Source organism: Mobula hypostoma, chromosome 25 (assembly GCF_963921235.1).
Source record: "Mobula hypostoma chromosome 25, sMobHyp1.1, whole genome shotgun sequence".
NCBI classification, from domain to species: domain Eukaryota; kingdom Metazoa; phylum Chordata; class Chondrichthyes; order Myliobatiformes; family Myliobatidae; genus Mobula; species Mobula hypostoma.
In genome coordinates this window covers 32,211,103-32,232,120 of record NC_086121.1, presented here as the reverse complement: position 1 = coordinate 32,232,120, position 21,018 = coordinate 32,211,103, and the positions used below count along the sequence as shown (strand labels likewise).

The window sequence follows — 21,018 nt, the reverse complement described above, 5'->3', positions numbered from 1 at the left end:
GGAAAGCATTTGTTAAAACAGTTCTAGAGGTTGGAAATCGTACATGGCAGAAAAAGAGGAGCCTATTTCAGTACGGTAGCCGAACTGTGAACTCATTAGATGTTTTCTCCAACATTTTTGATGGAAAGGGCAAACGTACTATTATGAACAAAATTAATTTTTGCTGATGTGTTAAAATTACTGCGGACCTGTCCGCATATGTACCAACATAATTCTGAATGAGGTTATGGTTTGCTAAACCAACCACAGTTGATGTAATGTTCAAAATCTTGTATGCTGCATGCAATGCACTAATTGACAATTAACTGACATGGAAAGTGTCCAGTAATTTAGTTTCATAGCAGCTTCTGTACTGACCTTGGATCGGCAGTGAGAGAAGAGTTGGATGTGCATTTTGAAATGAAATGTAGGGGTAAGTGAGAACCAAACTGGACATTATTTCTCAGTGGCACTCACACCTACTGTGATGAAATGGTTTGAGAGGTTTGGAGATTGGTCATGGACCTAGGTGCCTACTCCACAATCTCACCGACTCTCCACTTGGTCTTGGCCCACCTGGACAATAGCTATACCTACATTCGGCTGCTGTTTATCCATTAAGCTCAGTGTCAAACAGCATCATTCCCTTAGTACTGAGTAATAAGCTTCAAATCCTGGGCCTCTGTACCTTCTTCTGCAAAGGGATCCTTCACTTCCTCATTAGAAGACCACGGTCAGTGTGGATTGGAAATGACATCTCCTCACTGACAAGCAACACAGGTTGTGTGCTTGGCTCTCTCTACACTCACGACACGTGGCAGAATCTCAGATGGTGATGAGGAAGCCCACAGGATGAGATAGATCAGTTAGCTCAGTGGCATTGCAACAACAACCTTGCACTCAACATCAGTGAGAGCAAGGAACTGATTGTAGACTTCAGGAAGGGGGTCAGCAGTGGAAAGGGTGGACAGTGTCAAGTTCCTTGGTGTCAGCATCTTTGAAGATCTATCCTGGGCCCAACATATTGATGTAATTACAAAGAGGGTATGCCAGTGACTATACTTCATTAGGGGTTTAAGGAAATTTGGCATGTCACCAAAGGCTCGAGCAGTTTTCTACAGATATACGGTGGAGAGCATTCTGACCAGATGCATCACTGTCTGGTATGGGTGGGGGGCAGCTAGCAGCATCATAGGCACTAGCCTTCCCACCATTAGGGACATCTTCTAAACGTGAAGCCTCAAGAAGGTGGCATCCATCACGAAGAACCCTCACTATCCAGGATACGTCTTCTTCTCATTACTATAATCAGGGAGGAGCTACTGGAACCTGAAAATACACACACAGCACTTTTGGAATAACCCTTTCCCCACCACCATCAGACTTCTGAACAGTTCATGACCCTGTAAACTCTACCTCATTGTTTTCATCGCTTTTCCCGCTATTTTTAAAATATTCTTTATTGTACCAAAGATCCTTAAAAAATCTATTGCACTGCACTATTGCTGCAAAACACCAGACTTCACAACATACACCAGTGACAATAAGCCTGATTCTGGTTCTCAGACTCACTCAATAGGAGCACGGCCTGTCTGATCTGTTAGTTAGCTCAGCGTCACTTTTCTTCACAAACCCCGTAGTTCTCAATTCCTTCAGCATCCCAATCACTGAAACTGGCCCTTTGCCCCACAATGTCCACACTGAACCCATTGATTTTAGCCCCATTACCATGTTAGGTCAATATCCTTGGTGATTCAAGAGCTTCCCTAGATGCTGCTTGATTCAATAACACAACATGGACCTAGATCATAATCTCTTTGGGGGCTTTGCTATTGTTTAGCTGAAGGTGGTGGTGGGGGGTCTGATGCTTCCTGCTGGAATAAATTGGGGGGGGAAGAGGAGGGGGGTTGCCGCTTGTGCATGGGAGGGGGAGAAGGGGCTTTGGGTTTCCAGACATCTCACCTCTCCCGGAAGTTCCGGGAGTCTCCCGCATATTAGTAGTGGCTCTCTGATGCCCGCAAATTATATACGATATCATGGAAATCTATTTTTTTGAGAGCGAGCGAGAGAAAAGCAAGAGAGAGCATGAGAGCGACCATGAGAAAGAGTGCGCGAGCGAGAGAGGGAGAGAGAGAGAGAGAGAGAGAGCGAGAGAGAGAGAGAGAGAGAGCAAGAAAGAGCGAGCGAGAGAGAGAGAGAGAGTGAGAGAGCGAGAGAGCGAGAGCGAGAGAGAGAGAAAGAGAGAGAGAGAGAGTATGAGAGAGAGAGAGCGAGAGAGAGAGAGAGAGAGAGAGAGAGAGAGAGAGAGAACGCGCGCGCATGCCATGGCAGAGTGTTCTAAAAAAATATAAAACGTACGTCACCCCAGACTACACTAAAGTGTACCCCTGCCTAATAGGGGTCAAAATAATGACAGTGTTGCTCGCTGCACTGTTTGCAACAGTGACTTTTCTATTGCCCATGGTGGGTTAAGACTGTAAAAGACGTGTTGAGGTGAGTTTAACAGGTGTCATTTGATCATTAGCATAGCTAACGTTATTTAAACTAGCTGGCTAGCTGCTAAGGAGCTACTCTATTGCAGACATCCCACCTCTCCCGGAAGTCTCCCGCAAATTGATGGTGCTACCTCCCTGAAATGAGCTTTTGCACAGTGGGATGTCTGGGTTTCTAACTTTTTTCTGTCATTCATTCTTTGGGGTTTTCTTGTGTTTCATGGATGTCTGTGAACAGTAAAAATTTCAGATTGTATATTGTATATATTCTCTGATATTAAATGAAATCATTAGAATATTCTAATCATCTTAAATGGATCCACAAAAAGTGGTGGATAACATCCTTTTTGGCTGAGTATTGTGTGAATCCACGACGTACCTACTCTGAAGCCTGTATATCCAACCTGAGGCATAGTCCTCAAAACTGAGTGCAGCACTCAAAATGAAAGGTGACTTTAAACCTTTGTCCAAATAGTAACTACAACACAAGTCTTTCTCTGAACAATTTACAGTCTCCATGAAACAGTCAATTACTGTAATAAAATACCGTAATTTAAATCTTTCTGCATTCTGTGGTTTGTTTTTTTTACCACTAGTAGAGGTTCGAAGTCCAAGTTATTTATTGATGACACTCTTGATTACAAGCTTAGCAGCGAGTGTCTTTTGTACCAAGAGAAATTCAGATGTGATACACAATTGGAGGGATATTTTATTCAGTTTTATAAACGAGCAATTCCCAACTTCCTATTGTTCAGACAAAATGACATCTGTAAAGTGACTTGGGAAAATGGACAGCTTTCTCTTTAGATTATACTATCTATTGTTAGCTGTCTGTCTCTGTCTCTAACGGCTAAACTCCCTTCCCAGCAACATATTCTCAGCAACAAAACTGGAGGAACCCTGGGGTGCAGGTGAAGAGTCTTAACACAAAATGTTTCATCAACCCTAACCCTCTCCCACCAACACCCTGAACCCATCTCCACCTCTCCCACCAACACCCTGAACCCATCTCCACCTCTCCCACCAAAACCCTGAACCCACCTGCACCTCTCCCACCAACACCCTAAACCCATCTCCACCTCTCCCACCAACACCCTGAACCCATCTCCACCTCTCTCACCAACACCCTGAACCCATCTCCACCTCTCCCACCAACACCCTGAACCCATCTCCACCTCTCCCACCAACACCCTGAACCCATCTGCACCTCTCCCACCAACACCTTGAACCCATCTCCACCTCTCTCACCAACACCCTGAACCCATTTCCACCTCTCCCACCAACACCCTGAACCCATCTGCACCTCTCCCACCAACACCCTGAACCCATCTCCACCTCTCCCACCAACACCCTGAACCCATCTGCACCTCTCCCACCAACACCCTGAACCCATCTGCACCTCTCCCACCATCACCCTGAACCCATCTCCACCTCTCCCACCAACACCCTGAACCCATCTCCACCTCTCCCACCATCACCCTGAACCCATCTCCACCTCTCCCACCATCACCCTGAACCAATCTCCACCTCTCCCACCATCACCCTGAACCCATCTCCACCTCTCCCACCAACACCCTGAACCCATCTCCACCTCTCCCACCAACACCCTGAACCCATCTGCACCTCTCCCACCAACACCCTGAACCCATCTGCACCTCTCCCACCAACACCCTGAACCCATCTGCACCTCTCCCACCATCACCCTGAACCCATCTCCACCTCTCCCACCAACACCCTGAACCCATCTCCACCTCTCTCACCAACACCCTGAACCCATCTCCACCTCTCCCAACAACACCCTGAACCCATCTCCACTTCTCCCACCAACACCCTGAACCCATCTCCACCTCTCCCACCATCACCCTGAACCCATCTCCACCTCTCCCACCAACACCCTGAACCCATCTCCATCTCTCCCACCATCACCCTGAACCCATCTCCACCTCTCCCACCATCACCCTGAACCCATCTCCACCTCTCCCACCAACACCCTGAACCCATCTCCACCTCTCTCACCAACACCCTGAACCCATCTCCACCTCTCCCACCAACACCCTGAACCCATCTCCACCTCTCCCACCATCACCCTGAACCCATCTCCACCTCTCCCACCATCACCCTGAACCCATCTCCACCTCTCCCACCATCACCCTGAACCCATCTCCACCTCTCCCACCAACACCCTGAACCCATCTCCACCTCTCCCACCAACACTCTGAACCCATCTGCACCTCTCCCACCAACACCCTGAACCCATCTCCACCTCTCCCACCATCACCCTGAACCCATCTCCACCTCTCCCACCAACACCCTGAACCCATCTCCACCTCTCCCACCATCACCCTGAACCCATCTCCACCTCTCCCACCATCACCCTGAACCCATCTCCACCTCTCCCACCAACACCCTGAACCCATCTCCACCTCTCCCACTATCACCCTGAACCCATCTCCACCTCTCCCACAGATGCTGCCTGATCAATTGAGTTCCTCCGGCTTTTTGTTTGTTGTTCCAGATTCCAGACTGCTGCTGTGTACGTCTCAGGTCTACTCACCCACACTCCAATCCCAGCCCCATTTGAACATTTGCTCTCACTGTGCACCAACTTGCCACTGCCTCCCCTCACTGTCCTCAGGCAAGGCAGCTGAACTTTCTTCCACTCTCTGAAGGTCTTACAGAATACCAATGCCACTGGTTCTGCTCACTTTAGAAAGCTTTTGGCTGAACAGTTGCTCTCAGAAAGTTCACCTGCAACAGAAGGGCTTTGTGGTAAAGGGCCCCGCTAACACGCTGAGACACACAGAAACAACAAGCACACAGCCCAGTCTCTAACAGAGATGCCAAGCAACCACAGAGGAAGTCCTGGGCTCCACAGATACAAATTTAGTGCAAATAGTCTAAAAGACAGACTAAACCCTGCAAATAATCTTAATGCGGCAAAGATCATAGGGGAATTGCCGTTGACATCATGACATTAGCATTCCTTGACCCGGCTTTTAGTTCACAAGCATAAAAGATAGTTTTAAAAGGAACACTAACAATTATCCAGCACTTGAGCCAAGGGAAAATGTTTTTTGAATTTAGTATTTCACATTCACCTACAAAAGTTAAAAAGGTTGTGAACTGGTTCCTAAACTAAGATAAAAATTTATCAAACAAAAATATAATTCAACAGTCAAACAAATCACAGACACAAGAAATTCTTCAGGTGCTGGAAAACCAGAGCAACACACACAAAGTCCTGAGTCCTGAAGAAGGGTCAGGGCCCCAAAACGTTGACTATCTGTTCATTTCCATAGATCCTGCCTGACCTGCTGAGTTCATCCAGCGTCTCGTGTGTGTTGCTCAGCCATACGAGTGCTGCACAGAGGTAGATACACACACACACACACTAATATTCAGCACAGATGGATCCTATTTCCACAATGGCACTCCAGCTCTCTCAGAGCTGCCGTCTGCTGCATTCGTTTCTAACGGATTCTCTGCCGCTGTAAATTCTCAATGAGATATTCTATTGCTGCTTGTTTCTCAGACAAACACAGTTGTCAGAGGGACTACACTTGTATCACAAACCGACTGAATGTGTTGTATGGTCTCCAAACATCTCACAGGAATGGCAGAGGGGAAAGTTGTGCCACTTGCTTATTCGACTGCCGAAACTATGCATCAGTTTATTCCAGTAAAACCTGACCTGCACTCTGATCAGGTGAGATTCAAATTCCATGACCTGACGCGAGGTAGTAATGAAACGTACATCTTCAGTATTAACTCAGAATTTCTCATGAGTGCCATAACATTCATTCTCTTCGTTCTTAGTGCCACTGTGACTCGGTACGTTCTGGAGTCTGAAGCTCTAGTTTTCTGCTGGCGACTGCCCCTCTCTCAACATTCCCCACACTGCTACCTTCTGTGAACACTACCCAAGCCTGAGGGGCGCACCCTTTTACAGACACTTGGTCTAACTCAGAGAGTGTGTGCTCCCCTCTTGTGGAGTACTGATTCTATCGTGAATTCAATTTGCTCGCTGTATCTCTCCCGCCAACACCCCGAACCCATCTCCACCTGTCCTACCCTGCACCCCAACCCATCTCCATCTCACCCACCAACACCCCAAACCCATCTCATCTCCCACCCTGCACACCCAACCCATCTCCATCTCTCCCAACCTGCACCCCAACACATCTCCACCTCTCCCACCCTGCACCCCAACTCATCTCCACCTCTCCTACCCTGCACGCCAACCCATCTCTACCTCTCCCACCAGCAACCCAAACCCATCTCATCTCCCACCCTGCACTCCAAACCATCTCTACCTCTCCCACCCTGCACCCCCAACCTATCTCCACCTCTCCCACCAACACCCTGAACCCATCTCCACATCTCCCACCAACACCCCGAACCCATCTCCACCTCTCCCACCAACACCCTGAACCCATCTCTACCTCTCCCACCAACACCCCAAACCCATCTCCACCTCCCCCACCCTGCACCCCAATCCATCTCCACCTCCACCTCTCCCACCCAGCACCCCTAATGCTCTGTCCTTCTCTCCTACCCAGCACCCTCATCCCTCTGTCTTCCTCTCCCATCCAGCACCCCCAACCGATCTCCATCTCTCCCACCCAGCATTCCCAAACCATCTCCACCTCTCCTACCCAGTACACACAACCCATCTCCACAGCTGTCACCCAGCACCCACAATACATCTTCAATTATCCTGCCCAGCATCCCCAGACCATCTCCATCTCTCCCACCCAGCATTCCCAACCCAAATCCACCTCTCCCACCAACACCCACTGCCCATCTCCACCTCTCTCACCCAGCACCCCCAGTACATCTCCACCTCTCTCACTCAGCACCCCCAGTACATCTTCACTTATCCCACCCAGCATTCCCAAGCTATCTCCATCTTTCCCACTCGGCACCCACAACCCATCTGCACATCACCCACCCTTCTCCACCTCAGCTCAAACATGGCAAAGCATTGGGACCAGAAGCTGCGAACCCCAAGGTCCTGAAGGGGTGTGCTGAGCAGTTGTGTGAAGTTCTCTAGTGCATTTTCAATCTGAGTCTCAGTCAGGAAAGGGTCCCAACTGTGTGGAAAACATTATGTGTGGTCCCGGTACCCAAGAAGGGCCAACCAAAAGTCTTCAATGACTACCGTGACCTCACACATCATGAAGACCATAGACAGGCTGATCCTGGCTCACCTCTGACTCCAGCCCTCAATCCCCTGCAGTTTGCTTAGCAGGAGCACATTGGAGTCGACAATGCTGTCATCTACCTGCTGAACAGAGTCTACTCCCATTTGGTTAAGCAAGGCAGCACCATGAGGATCTTGATTTTTGATTTTTCTCATGCCTTCAATACCATACAGCCCTCATTGCTGTGGGGAAAGCTCCATTCAATGTAGATTGGCACTTCAGTTGTTTCCTGGATAATGAACTACCTGACTGGCAGACCACAGCTTGTGCGGCTTCAGAGCTGAGTGTCAGACATGGCTAGAAGCAGCACTGGGGCCCCATGGGAGACTGTATTGGCTCTCCTCCTGTTTCCCCTGTATTTCTTGGACATTGTGTGATATCATCTGCAGAAATTCTCTGATGACTCAGCAATAGTTGGGTGTATGAAGGAAGGATGGGAGGATGAATACAGAGTCCTGGTGGAGGACTTGGTCAAATGGTGCATCCTGAATCATCTGCAGCTCAACATCAGTAAGATGAAGGAGATGGTGATGGACTTTAGGAAGACTAAGCCTGCACTGCTTCCTGTTACAACTGATGGTGAGGACGTGGACGTGGTGAGGACCTACAAGTGCCTGGGGGTGCACCTGGATGACAGACTTGAGTGGAGCACCAACACAGAGGCTGTGTACAAGAAGGGCCAGAGTCACCTCTACTTCCTGAGAAGACTGAGGTCCTTTGGAGTATGAAGGCCTCTCCTTCACATGTTCTAGCAGTCTGTTGTTGTCAGTACAATCTTCTATGCGCTGTTGTGCTGGGGCAATGGCATCAACACGGGTGATGCCAGCAGGCTCAACAAACTGATTAGAAAGACTGGCTCTGTTATAGGAGTCGAACTGGACGCACTGGAGGCTGTGGTAAAACAAAGGACTCTCTCGAAAATCCTGCAATTCTGGACAATGTTTCTCACCCTTTGCATGCCACCTTGGCTGAACAGAGGGGCACTTTTAGTAACAGACTAAGACAACAGCGCTGGTCCAAAGAACGTGATATGAGGTCATTCTTACCCTCGGCCATCAGGCTCTATAATGAGTCAACCCATAGCCGGGGAAGTGATCTTGTAGTCTTTGACTGGTAAACCGTGTACATCTTATTTTAAAGGTGAATTATTTTTATTCTTTTTTACTTCTCTTCCAATATTTGAACATCTGTGCACTTCCAGTACTACTGTGACACCCTAATTTCCTTTGGGATCAATAAAGTATCTATCTCTCCCACCCAACATCCCCACCCCTCTCTCCTCCTCTCCCACCCAGCACCCCCACCCCTCTCTCCACCAGTCCCACGCAGCACCCAATCCCTCTCACCACCTCTCCCACCCAACACCCCCACTCCTCTCTCCACCTCTCCCAACCAACACCCCCACCCTTCTCTCCACCTGTCCCACGCAGCACCCAATCCCTCTCTCCACCTCTCCCACCCAGCATCCCCACCCCTCTCTCCACCTCTCCCAACCAACACCCCCACCCCTCTCTCCTCCTCTCCCACCCAACACCCCCAACCCTCTCTCCACCAGTCCCACGCAGCACCCAATCCCTCTCACCACCTCTCCCACCCAACACCCCCACTCCTCTCTCCACCTCTCCCAACCAACACCCCCACCCTTCTCTCCACCTGTCCCACGCAGCACCCAATCCCTCTCTCCTCCTCTCCCACCCAGCATCTCCAATCCCTCTCTCCACCTCTCCCACCCAACATCTCCAACCCTCTCTCCACCTGTCCCACGCAGCACCCAATCCCTCTCTCCTCCTCTCCCACCCAGCATCTCCAATCCCTCTCTCCACCTCTCCCACCCAACATCTCCAACCCTCTCTCCACCTCTCCCACCCAGCACCCCCACCCTTCTCTCCACCTGTCCCACGCAGCACCCAATCCCTCTCTCCACCTCTCCCACCCAACATCTCCAACCCTCTCTCCACCTCTCCCACCCAGCATCCCCACCTCTCTCTCCACCTCTCCCAACCAACACCCCCACCCCTCTCTCCACCTCTCCCACCCAGCACCCAAACCCTCTCCTCCTCTCCCACCCAGCATCCCCACCCCTCTCTCCACCTCTCCCAACCAACATCCCCACCCCTCTCTCCACCTCTCCCACCCAGCACCCAATCCCTCTCTCCACCTCTCCCACCCAGCATCCCCACCTCTCTCTCCACCTCTCCCAACCAACACCCCCACCCCTCTCTCCACCTCTCCCACCCAGCACCCAAACCCTCTCCTCCTCTCCCACCCAGCATCCCCACCCCTCTCTCCACCTCTCCCAACCAACATCCCCACCCCTCTCTCCACCTCTCCCACCCAGCACCCAATCCTTCTCTCCTCCTCTCCCACCCAGCATCCCCACCCCTCTCTCCACGTGTCCCAACCAACATCCCCACCCCTCTCTCCACCTCTCCCACCCAGCACCCAATCCTTCTCTCCTCCTCTCCCACCCAGCATCCCCACCCCTCTCTCCAGCTCTCCCAACCAACATCCCCACCCCTCTCTCCACCTCTCCCAACCAACATCCCCACCCCACTCCCCACCCCTCTCTCCTCCTCTCCCACCCAGTATCCCCACCCCTCTCTCCACCTCTCCCACCCAACATCCCTACCCCTCTCTCCACCTCTCCCAACCAACATCCCCACCCCTCTCTCCTCCTCTCCCACCGAGCACCCAATCCCTCTCTCCTCCTCTCCCACCCAACAACCCCACCCCTCTCTCCACGTGTCCCAACCAACATCCCCACCCCTCTCTCCTCCTCTCCCACCGAGCACCCAATCCCTCTCTCCTCCTCTCCCACCCAACATCTCCAACCCTCTCCTTCTCTCCCACCCAGCATCCCCACCCCTCTCTCCTCCTCTCCCACCCAACATCCCCACCCCTCTCCTTCTCTCCCACCCAGCATCCCCACCCCTCTCTCCACCTCTCCCACCCAGCATCCCCACCCCTCTCTCCCACCCAGCATCCCCACCCCCTCTCCTCCTCACCCACCCAGCATCCCCACCCCCCTCTCCTCCTCTCCCACCCAACATCCCCACCCCTCTCTCCAACTCTCCCACCCAACACCCCCACCCCTCTCTCCACCTCTCCCACCCAACACCCCCACCCCTCTCTCCACCTCTCCCACCCAGCATCCCCACCCCTCTCTCCCACCCAGCATCCCCACCCCCTCTCCTCCTCACCCACCCAGCATCCCCACCCCCCTCTCCTCCTCTCCCACCCAACATCCCCACCCCTCTCTCCAACTCTCCCACCCAACACCCCCACCCCTCTCTCCTCCTCTCCCACCCAACATCCCCACCCCTCTCTCCTCCTCTCCCACCCAACATCCCTACCCCCTCTCCTCCTTTCCCACCCAGCATCCCTACCCCTCTCTGCACCACTCCCACCCAGCACCCAATCCCTCTCTCCTCCTCTCCCACCCAACATCCCCACCCCTCTCTCCACCTCTCCCACCCAACATCCCTACCCCTCTCTCCTCCTTTCCCACCCAGCACCCAATCCCTCTCTCCTCCTCCCACCCAACATCCCTACCCCTCTCTCCACCTCTCCCAACCAACGTCCCCACCCCTCTCTCCACCTGTCCCACCCAACATCCCTACCCGTCACTGCACCTCTCCCACCCAGCACCCAATCCCTCTCTCCTCCTCTCCTACCCAACATCCCTACCCCTCTCTCCACCTCTCCCAACCAACATCCCCACCCCTCTCTCCACCTCTCCGAACCAGCACCCAATCCCTCTCTCCTCCTCTCCCACCCAGCATCCCCACCCCTCTCCTTCTCTCCCACCCAGCATCCCCACCCCTCTCTCCTCCTCTCCCACCCAACATCCCCACCCCTCTCCTTCTCTCCCACCCAGCATCCCCACCTCTCTCTCCACCTCTCCCACCCAGCATCCCCACCCCTCTCTCCCACCCAGCATCCCCACCCCCCTCTCCTCCTCACCCACCCAGCATCCCCACCCCCCTCTCCTCCTCTCCCACCCAACATCCCCACCCCTCTCTCCAACTCTCCCACCCAACACCCCCACCCCTCTCTCCACCTCTCCCACCCAACACCCCCACCCCTCTCTCCACCTCTCCCACCCAGCATCCCCACCCCTCTCTCCTCCTTTCCCACCCAGCACCCAATCCCTCTCTCCTCCTCCCACCCAACATCCCTACCCCTCTCTCCACCTCTCCCAACCAACATCCCCACCCCTCTCTCCACCTGTCCCACCCAACATCCCTACCCGTCTCTGCACCTCTCCCACCCAGCACCCAATCCCTCTCTCCTCCTCTCCTACCCAACATCCCTACCCCTCTCTCCACCTCTCCCAACCAACATCCCCACCCCTCTCTCCACCTCTCCCAACCAGCACCCAATCCCTCTCTCCTCCTCTCCCACCCAACATCTCCACCCCTCTCTCCTCCTCTCCCACCCAACATCCCCACCCCTCTCCTTCTCTCCCACCCAGCATCCCCACCTCTCTCCACCTCTCCCACCCAGCATCCCCACCCCTCTCTCCCACCCAGCATCCCCACCCCCTCTCCTCCTCACCCACCCAGCATCCCCACCCCCCTCTCCTCCTCTCCCACCCAACATCCCCACCCCTCTCTCCTCCTTTCCCACCCAGCACCCAATCCCTCTCTCCTCCTCCCACCCAACATCCCTACCCCTCTCTCCACCTCTCCCAACCAACATCCCCACCCCTCTCTCCACCTGTCCCACCCAACATCCCTACCCGTCTCTGCACCTCTCCCACCCAGCACCCAATCCCTCTCTCCTCCTCTCCTACCCAACATCCCTACCCCTCTCTCCACCTGTCCCACCCAACATCCCTACCCGTCTCAGCACCTCTCCCACCCAGCACCCAATCCCTCTCTCCTCCTCTCCTACCCAACATCCCTACCCCTCTCTCCACCTCTCCCAACCAGCACCCAATCCCTCTCTCCTCCTCTCCCACCCAACATCTCCACCCCTCTCCTTCTCTCCCACCCAGCATCCCCACCCCTCTCTCCTCCTCTCCCACCCAACATCCCCACCCCTCTCCTTCTCTCCCACCCAGCATCCCCACCCCTCTCTCCACCTCTCCCACCCAGCATCCCCACCCCTCTCTCCCACCCAGCATCCCCACCCCCTCTCCTCCTCACCCACCCAGCATCCCCACCCCCCTCTCCTCCTCTCCCACCCAACATCCCCACCCCTCTCTCCAACTCTCCCACCCAACACCCCCACCCCTCTCTCCACCTCTCCCACTCAACACCCCCACCCCTCTCTCCACCTCTCCCACCCAGCATCCCCACCCCTCTCTCCTCCTCTCCCACCCAACATCCCTACCCCCTCTCCTCCTTTCCCACCCAGCATCCCTACCCCTCTCTGCACCACTCCCACCCAGCACCCAATCCCTCTCTACTCCTCTCCCAACCAACATCCCCACCCCTCTCTCCACCTCTCCCAACCAGCACCCAATCCCTCTCTCCTCCTCTCCCACCCAGCATCCCCACCCCTCTCTCCCACCCAGCATCCCCACCCCCTCTCCTCCTCACCCACCCAGCATCCCCACCCCCCTCTCCTCCTCTCCCACCCAACATCCCCACCCCTCTCTCCAACTCTCCCACCCAACACCCCCACCCCTCTCTCCACCTCTCCCACCCAACACCCGCACCCCTCTCTCCACCTCTCCCACCCAGCATCCCCACCCCTCTCTCCTCCTTTCCCACCCAGCACCCAATCCCTCTCTCCTCCTCCCACCCAACATCCCTACCCCTCTCTCCACCTCTCCCACCCAACACCCGCACCCCTCTCTCCACCTCTCCCACCCAGCATCCCTACCCCTCTCTCCTCCTTTCCCACCCAGCACCCAATCCCTCTCTCCTCCTCCCACCCAACATCCCTACCCCTCTCTCCACCTCTCCCAACCAACATCCCCACCCCTCTCTCCACCTGTCCCACCCAACATCCCTACCCGTCTCTGCACCTCTCCCACCCAGCACCCAATCCCTCTCTCCTCCTCTCCTACCCAACATCCCTACCCCTCTCTCCACCTCTCCCAACCAACATCCCCACCCCTCTCTCCACCTCTCCCAACCAGCACCCAATCCCTCTCTCCTCCTCTCCCACCCAGCATCCCCACCCCTCTCTCCTCCTCTCCCACCCAACATCCCCACCCCTCTCCTTCTCTCCCACACAGCATCCCCACCCCTCTCTCCACCTCTTCCACCCAGCATCCCCACCCCTCTCTCCCACCCAGCATCCCCACCCCCTCTCCTCCTCACCCACCCAGCATCCCCACCCCCTCTCCTCCTCTCCCAACCAACATCCCCACCCCTCTCTCCACCTGTCCCACCCAACATCCCTACCCGTCTCTGCACCTCTCCCACCCAACATCTCCACCCCTCTCCTTCTCTCCCACCCAGCATCCCCACCCCTCTCTCCACCTCTTCCACCCAGCATCCCCACCCCTCTCTCCCACCCAGCATCCCCACCCCCTCTCCTCCTCACCCACCCAGCATCCCCACCCCCTCTCCTCCTCTCCCACCCAACATCCCCACCCCTCTCTCCAACTCTCCCACCCAACACCCCCACCCCTCTCTCCACCTCTCCCACCCAACACCCCACCCCTCTCTCCACCTCTCCCACCCAGCATCCCCACCCCTCTCTCCACCTGTCCCAACCAACACCCCCACCCCTCTCTCCTTCTCTCCCACGCAACATCCCCACCCCTCTCTCCACCTGTCCCAACCAGCACCCAATCCCTCTCACCACCTCTCTCACCCAACATCCCCACCCCTCTCTCCTCCTCACCCACCCAACATCCCCACCCCTCTCTCCTCCTCTCCCACCCAACATCCCTACCCCCTCTCCTCCTTTCCCACCCAGCATCCCTACCCCTCTCTGCACCACTCCCACCCAGCACCCAATCCCTCTCTCCTCCTCTCCCAACCAACATCCCCACCCCTCTCTCCACCTCTCCCAACCAGCACCCAATCCCTCTCTCCTCCTCTCCCACCCAACATCCCCACCCCTCTCTCCACCTCTCCCAACCAACATCCCCACCCCTCTCTCCTCCTCTCCCACCCAGTATCCCCACCCCTCTCTCCACCTCTCCCACCCAACATCCCTACCCCTCTCTCCACCTCTCCCAACCAACACCCCCACCCCTCTCCCCACCTCTCCCAACCAACATCTCCACCCCTCTCTCCACCTCTCCCAACCAACACCCCACCCCTCTCTCCTTCTCTCCCACGCAACATCCCCACCCCTCTCTCCACCTGTCCCAACCAGCACCCAATCCCTCTCACCACCTCTCTCACCCAACATCCCCACCCCTCTCTCCTCCTCTCCCACCCAACATCCCCACCCCTCTCTCCTCCTCTCCCACCCAACATCCCTACCCCCTCTCCTCCTTTCCCACCCAGCATCCCTACCCCTCTCTGCACCACTCCCACCCAGCACCCAATCCCTCTCTCCTCCTCTCCCAACCAACATCCCTACCCCTCTCTCCACCTGTCCCAACCAGCACCCAATCCCTCTCTCCTCCTCTCCCACCCAACATCCCCACCCCTCTCTCCTCCTCTCCCACCCAGTATCCCCACCCCTCTCTCCTCCTCTCCCACCCAACATCTCCAATCCTCTCTGTATTTTCTCACCCAGCCTCGCCACCCCTCGCCTTCCTTTAGCACGGAAAGGAAACAGGAATCCGAACACATCTGCATTAATATCCTCCCGCGGCCTTGGGTGTATTTTATAAGTCGAGTGTTCTCATAAGCCACAGCTTTAAAACAAAACAGTTGCATCACTTTACCGTAGATCCCAGACTGTGCAAAGCTACGTTCATGGTAAAGGTGCTCTCTCCTGTCCCAGCTGTCAATCACATGTGGAAGCTGTTATCCAGGCTAAAGCCAAGATATGCAGATTGTGACTAACATCGCTGCTGGATTGTGATGTTTGCGGAGACTCACGGAAAACAGTTTAATTACGAGTCGGGGTTGCTACCTGTTGCCGGGAGCCGAGCTATCCAGTCCGTTTCAGGGAAGCGGGAGTGGGCGATGCGGCCTCTTGCGACACCTGGTGGCGCAGGGGCGAACTTCAACTCTCCGCTCCCTGCCTCCGCTCTTCATAACCTCCTCCCTCTTCATCTTCCTCCCTGCCCCTGTCAAAAGCCCACATGTTCTCCTTCAGTCATCACGCCAGCGAATCACTTTGCAATTTATAAACGAATTAAGTAATGGGTGACAGGATAAAGACATCCGAGTGAACGGAACATTCCTCACAGCAACTTCAAAGAAACACTGTTAGTTGTAACACCGTAAATCAGCCCCTACTCTAACAGATTGCATTATGCACATCTTTAGCACTGTCACCCGCTTTACGAGGTTCTTGGAGACAGGGCAGGAATGCAAGAGAAATTAAACCCATGGGCGATGATTGAGATGTTTACATTGATGTAAATAGGTTCAATGGTTCTTTTGTTATGAAGCATGGCGGTGTGAGGTGAACGATAAGAACAACTAGCCCAGAAACTACGAGGTGATAGTCCTACCATGTAGAAGAGAATTTGAGAAACAAATAAAAGGATCAGACGATAAAAGAGGTTCAAAGGTAGATTTAAAAATAAGCATTTGCAGGGAACATTTCCAGGGTAACGGGGAAGAGCAAGGAGGGAAGTTATTTTATATCCACTTTGGTGAGTTAGCACAGACAGGATGGGCTGATCGGTTGCCTTTTTATTGCACCATTGTAGGATTCCATGAGAGGAACAGATTGGGGGTTTAGTATCGCCATTCTCTGTGGAGCAGATGGATTCAATGTAGAGCGGTTCAGACTTTCACTCACCTCATCGCTGAACTGCATTCACAACCGTAGACTCATTTTCAAGGACTTTACTACTCATGTCCTCGGTACTATTTATTTACATTTTTATTATTTGCACGATTTGTCCTCTTTTGCACGTCGGTTGTTTGTCAGCCTTTGTTAACATAGAGCATCCTCCACGACTTGGATCAACACTTTGATGTCATGTGGAGGCTTGTGAGCTCCGAGGAGTCCACCAGGCGATGCCAACTCAGGGCCACCCATGTTGGAACGGCTGTGGACGAGATGCCAGATGAAGGTTGATCTAACCCCAGCTCCTGAACGGACAGACTTATGCCTGCCCCTCCTGGGCCAAACTTCAATTAAAAGTGTGAATGCCATACGAAACAGCAGCAACATGGAGCGTAGAAGAGTACAGTATCTACAGTCTATCATAAATTTTATTGTATCTCTTCAATTTCCTGTAAATGCCTGCAAAAAATTAATCTGTAGCTAGTATACGGTGACATATAAATACTTTGATAGCCAATTTACTTTGAAGTTTGGAATTGGGTCTCTGGAAATGGCACTCTCTATCAGTACCTGAGGAGAACTTGATCACCTGGTGTGAGGTACTCTTAGGCTGCTGTACCTGGTGCAGATTTTGCCCTTCCCCTCTCTCCCACCATAGTAATCAGCTGGAATTTTTTCCAGTTCATCTGGGCGTCCAGGATAGAGTGAATCTGGCTGGTCATCCCAGGGTCTTCCTGGTGTTACGTACCCCATAACTGGGTTGCCAAACCAGCAGAAATGGACCACTTAGTTGGAGTCTGGATTACTGGAACTAAGAAAGTTTTATTAAAGAAATAAGTAACACAGTACTCTAATCGTAAGGATATAAATGCAACAGGTTAGCAATGATAAAACATACATGTAAACAGAACTAGGGTAATAGGAATCAACCAAGCTCTAGCGCAGTCTAGGGGTAAAATGATCAGTCTCAAGTGACGCAGAGTTCAGTTCAGCTTAGTACAGTTCGCAGTAATCGCTGTTGTGCCGTTGGAGAGAGAGAGAGAGGGAATATGCAATACTGATTCAAACAGACCTTTGTTCTTCACAGTTAGCTTTCGGGCGAACCCTTTTATGTCTTCTGAGGTCACCGACTGTGACCCCTCCATTCCGGATACGACCGTTCTTCTGCGGTGAACCCGGCACCCAGGCAAGGGCGGACACACACACCAGGTTCCCGCTGATCATACCTTTTCACCCTGTGCATCTATGGTCGGTTCCCACGACCAGACCTCCAAACTCCCACCAACTTGTGCGGGCACACTGCTTTTCCAGGGTCTCGTTATCTCGTGATCTCCTAGTGTGCGTCGTGCCTTAGCGAACCTGTTCCTTTTATCCCCCTGCTGGGGTATCGCCTGTCCATCAAACTTCAAACAGTTCAGGTTCAAAGCAACCGGTCTGTCAATACGCGGAACTGTGTCTATTTTCGTTAATCTCTCTCCTCTCTCATTAACATTTTGAACGCTTCTCCATTGTCTCCCTTATCTCTCTCATCAGTATCAATCTTCTGATAACTTGGTTCATCGTCACACTGGAGATGAAGTGCAGGGTCTCACAACAGTGCCAGGCACATCCACGAAGCAGCTTAGAACTGGCTGCAGTCAGAGTAAGGGGTGCTCAGTCTGTCAGTTCTGCACACCACATGGAAAACCTTGACCCCAATCACAGGGGAGTGGGTGGAGCCCCCGTCAGCACTGAAGATTCAGTGGGGATATGGACTGGAGATAGTCCTTGGACCATAGTTCACAATGTGCCTTAATCAGCCGCTTTTTTTGTACTTGACTACATACAGTATTCAGCACTAGCAGCTGTGGACACAGTTCTAGTACAACATTTTGTGATCTCATGTAAATATGAATAAGGTGTCCTTTAGCATTCAGCATTGAATTGACTGTCAAATATGTAAACATTGAAAGGTAGGTGGTACCTTTGGAATTTAGGCCAACTTAACTTATGGCCAGATTAGGTTAGTGATCAGCACCCCTTAACACTGGGTAAAATATTGAATCACACAATGCTGATTTTCTTGACATTATAACTTCGTAATTGAAAATTATTTAATTGGAGCGAAAGTAGTGAGGTGGTGTTCATGGGTTCAACGTCCATTCAGAAATTGGATGACAGAGGGGAAGAAGCTGTTCCTGAATCACTGAGTGTGTGCCTTCGGGCTTCTGTAGCTCCTTCTCGATGGTAGCAGTGAGAACAAGGCACGTCCTGGTGGTAGGGGTCCTTAATGGCGAATGCCACCTTTTTGAGGCACTGCTCCTTGAAGATGTCTTGGATACTACGGAGGCCAGTACCCATGATGAGCTGACTAATCCAACAACTCTCTGCAGCTTATTTTGATCCTGTTCAGTATCCCCCCCATACCAGATGGTGATGCAGCCTGTCAGCATACTCTCCACTGTACATCTGTAGAAATTTTCGAATGTTTTATGTGGCATACTAAATCTCCTCAAACTCCTAACAAAATATAACCACTGTCTTGTTTTCTTTATTGCTGCATCAATATATTGGGACCAGGTTAGGTCCTCAGAGATATTAACACCCAGGAACTTGAAGTTACTCACTCTCTCCACTTCTGATCCCTCTATAAGGACTGGTGTGTGTTCCCTCGTCTGACCCTTTCTGAATCCCCCGTCAGATAAAACTTTTAGAATTGTGCGGAGACTTGGACTGACTCTTATACTAATTTATCACTCCTGCAAAAACTCCCGATGTAAAGCTGGGCTGCTGGCCTTTTAACTGAGATGTTCTTCCTCCCATTTTGGCTATACTCATAGCACTCGGCAAGATGGCCTGAAAATTAAAGCTCCTAATCTCATCTTTGGAGACGAACGGCCTTTTAAAGCATATAATAATATTTCCTCTAAAATACTCACCTGCCTCTTGCCTCCAGTACTGCATGTATCACCCCATGACTGTGTGACCAATGTGTATATCACCCTCGACTGCGTGACCCCATATATCAGTCCAGCCTACATGACCTCCATACATCACCTAGGACTCTGTGAACCTGTGTATCTCCCGAGGACCCCTAATTAGGTGATCCCACCTACGGAATCCCAGGAATATGCGATCCCTGTACATCAATTAACAGGACCAAACATTCTGAGCTTATCCACCCAGTGCTATATGAATGACCAGCAGATGGCAGTGTTTGCACAGGTAAAAATAAGGCCCGCTCTAAACAGGCGGGTTACTGTGGAAACAAACCTCAGTAACACTGGCTGCAGATCTTACAAGGAATATTCTATCCAGTCAACGTCGTTGTAATGGTGAACCTTTGATGCTGCAACAGTTCCGACAGGAACCGCGTTGGCTGGACAGGACGTAAACTCTCAACTTGTTCACAGGAACACAATCTGGCAATGTGGAGACATGATTCACTGTCACTGATCTCGGTATATGAAGACCGAGAAGAACGCTATTTTAGCTGGGACATTGTGGAGGTTCTTGTGCAGGCAAGCATGAAGCAGGCAAAAGAATTTTTAGAAGCTCTTCTGATAACTCCGCAAACAACATATCAAACCCCTAAGAGTCAAAGAAATGCGAAACAATAGAATTCAAAGGTCAACTGAAGGGGTAGCCAATCGGGACCGAGGCAAGTGAATGGGGCTTATATAAACGCGAGCATTCTCAGAGAAAAACACCATCAACAGCGCACTGGGGATGTTACCTCGACATGTCTGTAAGCTAATTGCCAAGCTCGGTGAACACCACAACATCAAACGTCTCAACCCGAGCTACCAATATTCACCACCATCCTAAATAGCGAACCTTCTCTTGATTTTAAATTACTTTTGTCTTCAATTTTCTGCAGGGGCTGTCCTTCCCCTTCACTGGACTCTCCTCAATCCATCCCTAAGTTATTTCTGTGCTCCTGCCACCTAGTGCAGTTTAATTGTCCCACAGTTGGTGACTGGGGTTTTGGATACATTAGGGCCATATTCTCTCCATCTCTGTTCTCTGCATTTTAAGATGCTCCTTAAAACGCAACTCTTTGACTAGGCTCTTAGTTATCTACCACTTTGTGACTAAAAATCAAACCTTTCTTGTGAAGGCCTTGGGATTGAAGGGTCAATGTTAACACAAGATTTGGTTTTGATACAGAAACGTATAGCATCATAAGCAGCTGGGTTACTTAACTGCTCAGGTTGGGCTGCCATTCATTAAGACCATAGCTTATCAGTATTTCAACTTGCTTTGGTTCCAAATTCTGTTATTATTATAGGCATTCATTAGTCTCGAGAGACCATGGACTTGTACCTTGGAAGGTTTCCAGGGCACAGGCCTGGGCAAGGTTGTATGGAAGACCAGCAGTTGCCCATGCTGCAAGTCTCCCCTCTCCACGCCACCGATGTTGTCCAAGGGAAGGGCATTAGGACCCATACAGCTTGGCACCAGTGTCGTCGCAGAGCAATGTGTGATTAAGTGCCTTGCTCAAGGACACAACACGTTCCCTTGGCTGGGGCTCGAAC

The 21,018-nt window shown here is 52.4% G+C and overlaps 1 protein-coding gene across 1 annotated transcript in view; it reads right to left on the bottom strand.

The window, feature by feature from the left end:
• LOC134337883 (endothelin-converting enzyme 1-like) overlaps nt 1-15,527 on the bottom strand; it is a 333,269-nt gene extending 317,742 nt beyond the window's left edge. The window contains exon 1 of the mRNA XM_063033200.1: nt 15,480-15,527. Within this exon, the coding sequence (XP_062889270.1) occupies nt 15,480-15,512 (33 nt within the window). The 5' untranslated portion in view covers nt 15,513-15,527. The remainder of the gene's footprint in view (nt 1-15,479) is intronic.
• Nucleotides 15,528-21,018: the final 5,491 nt, after the last annotated feature.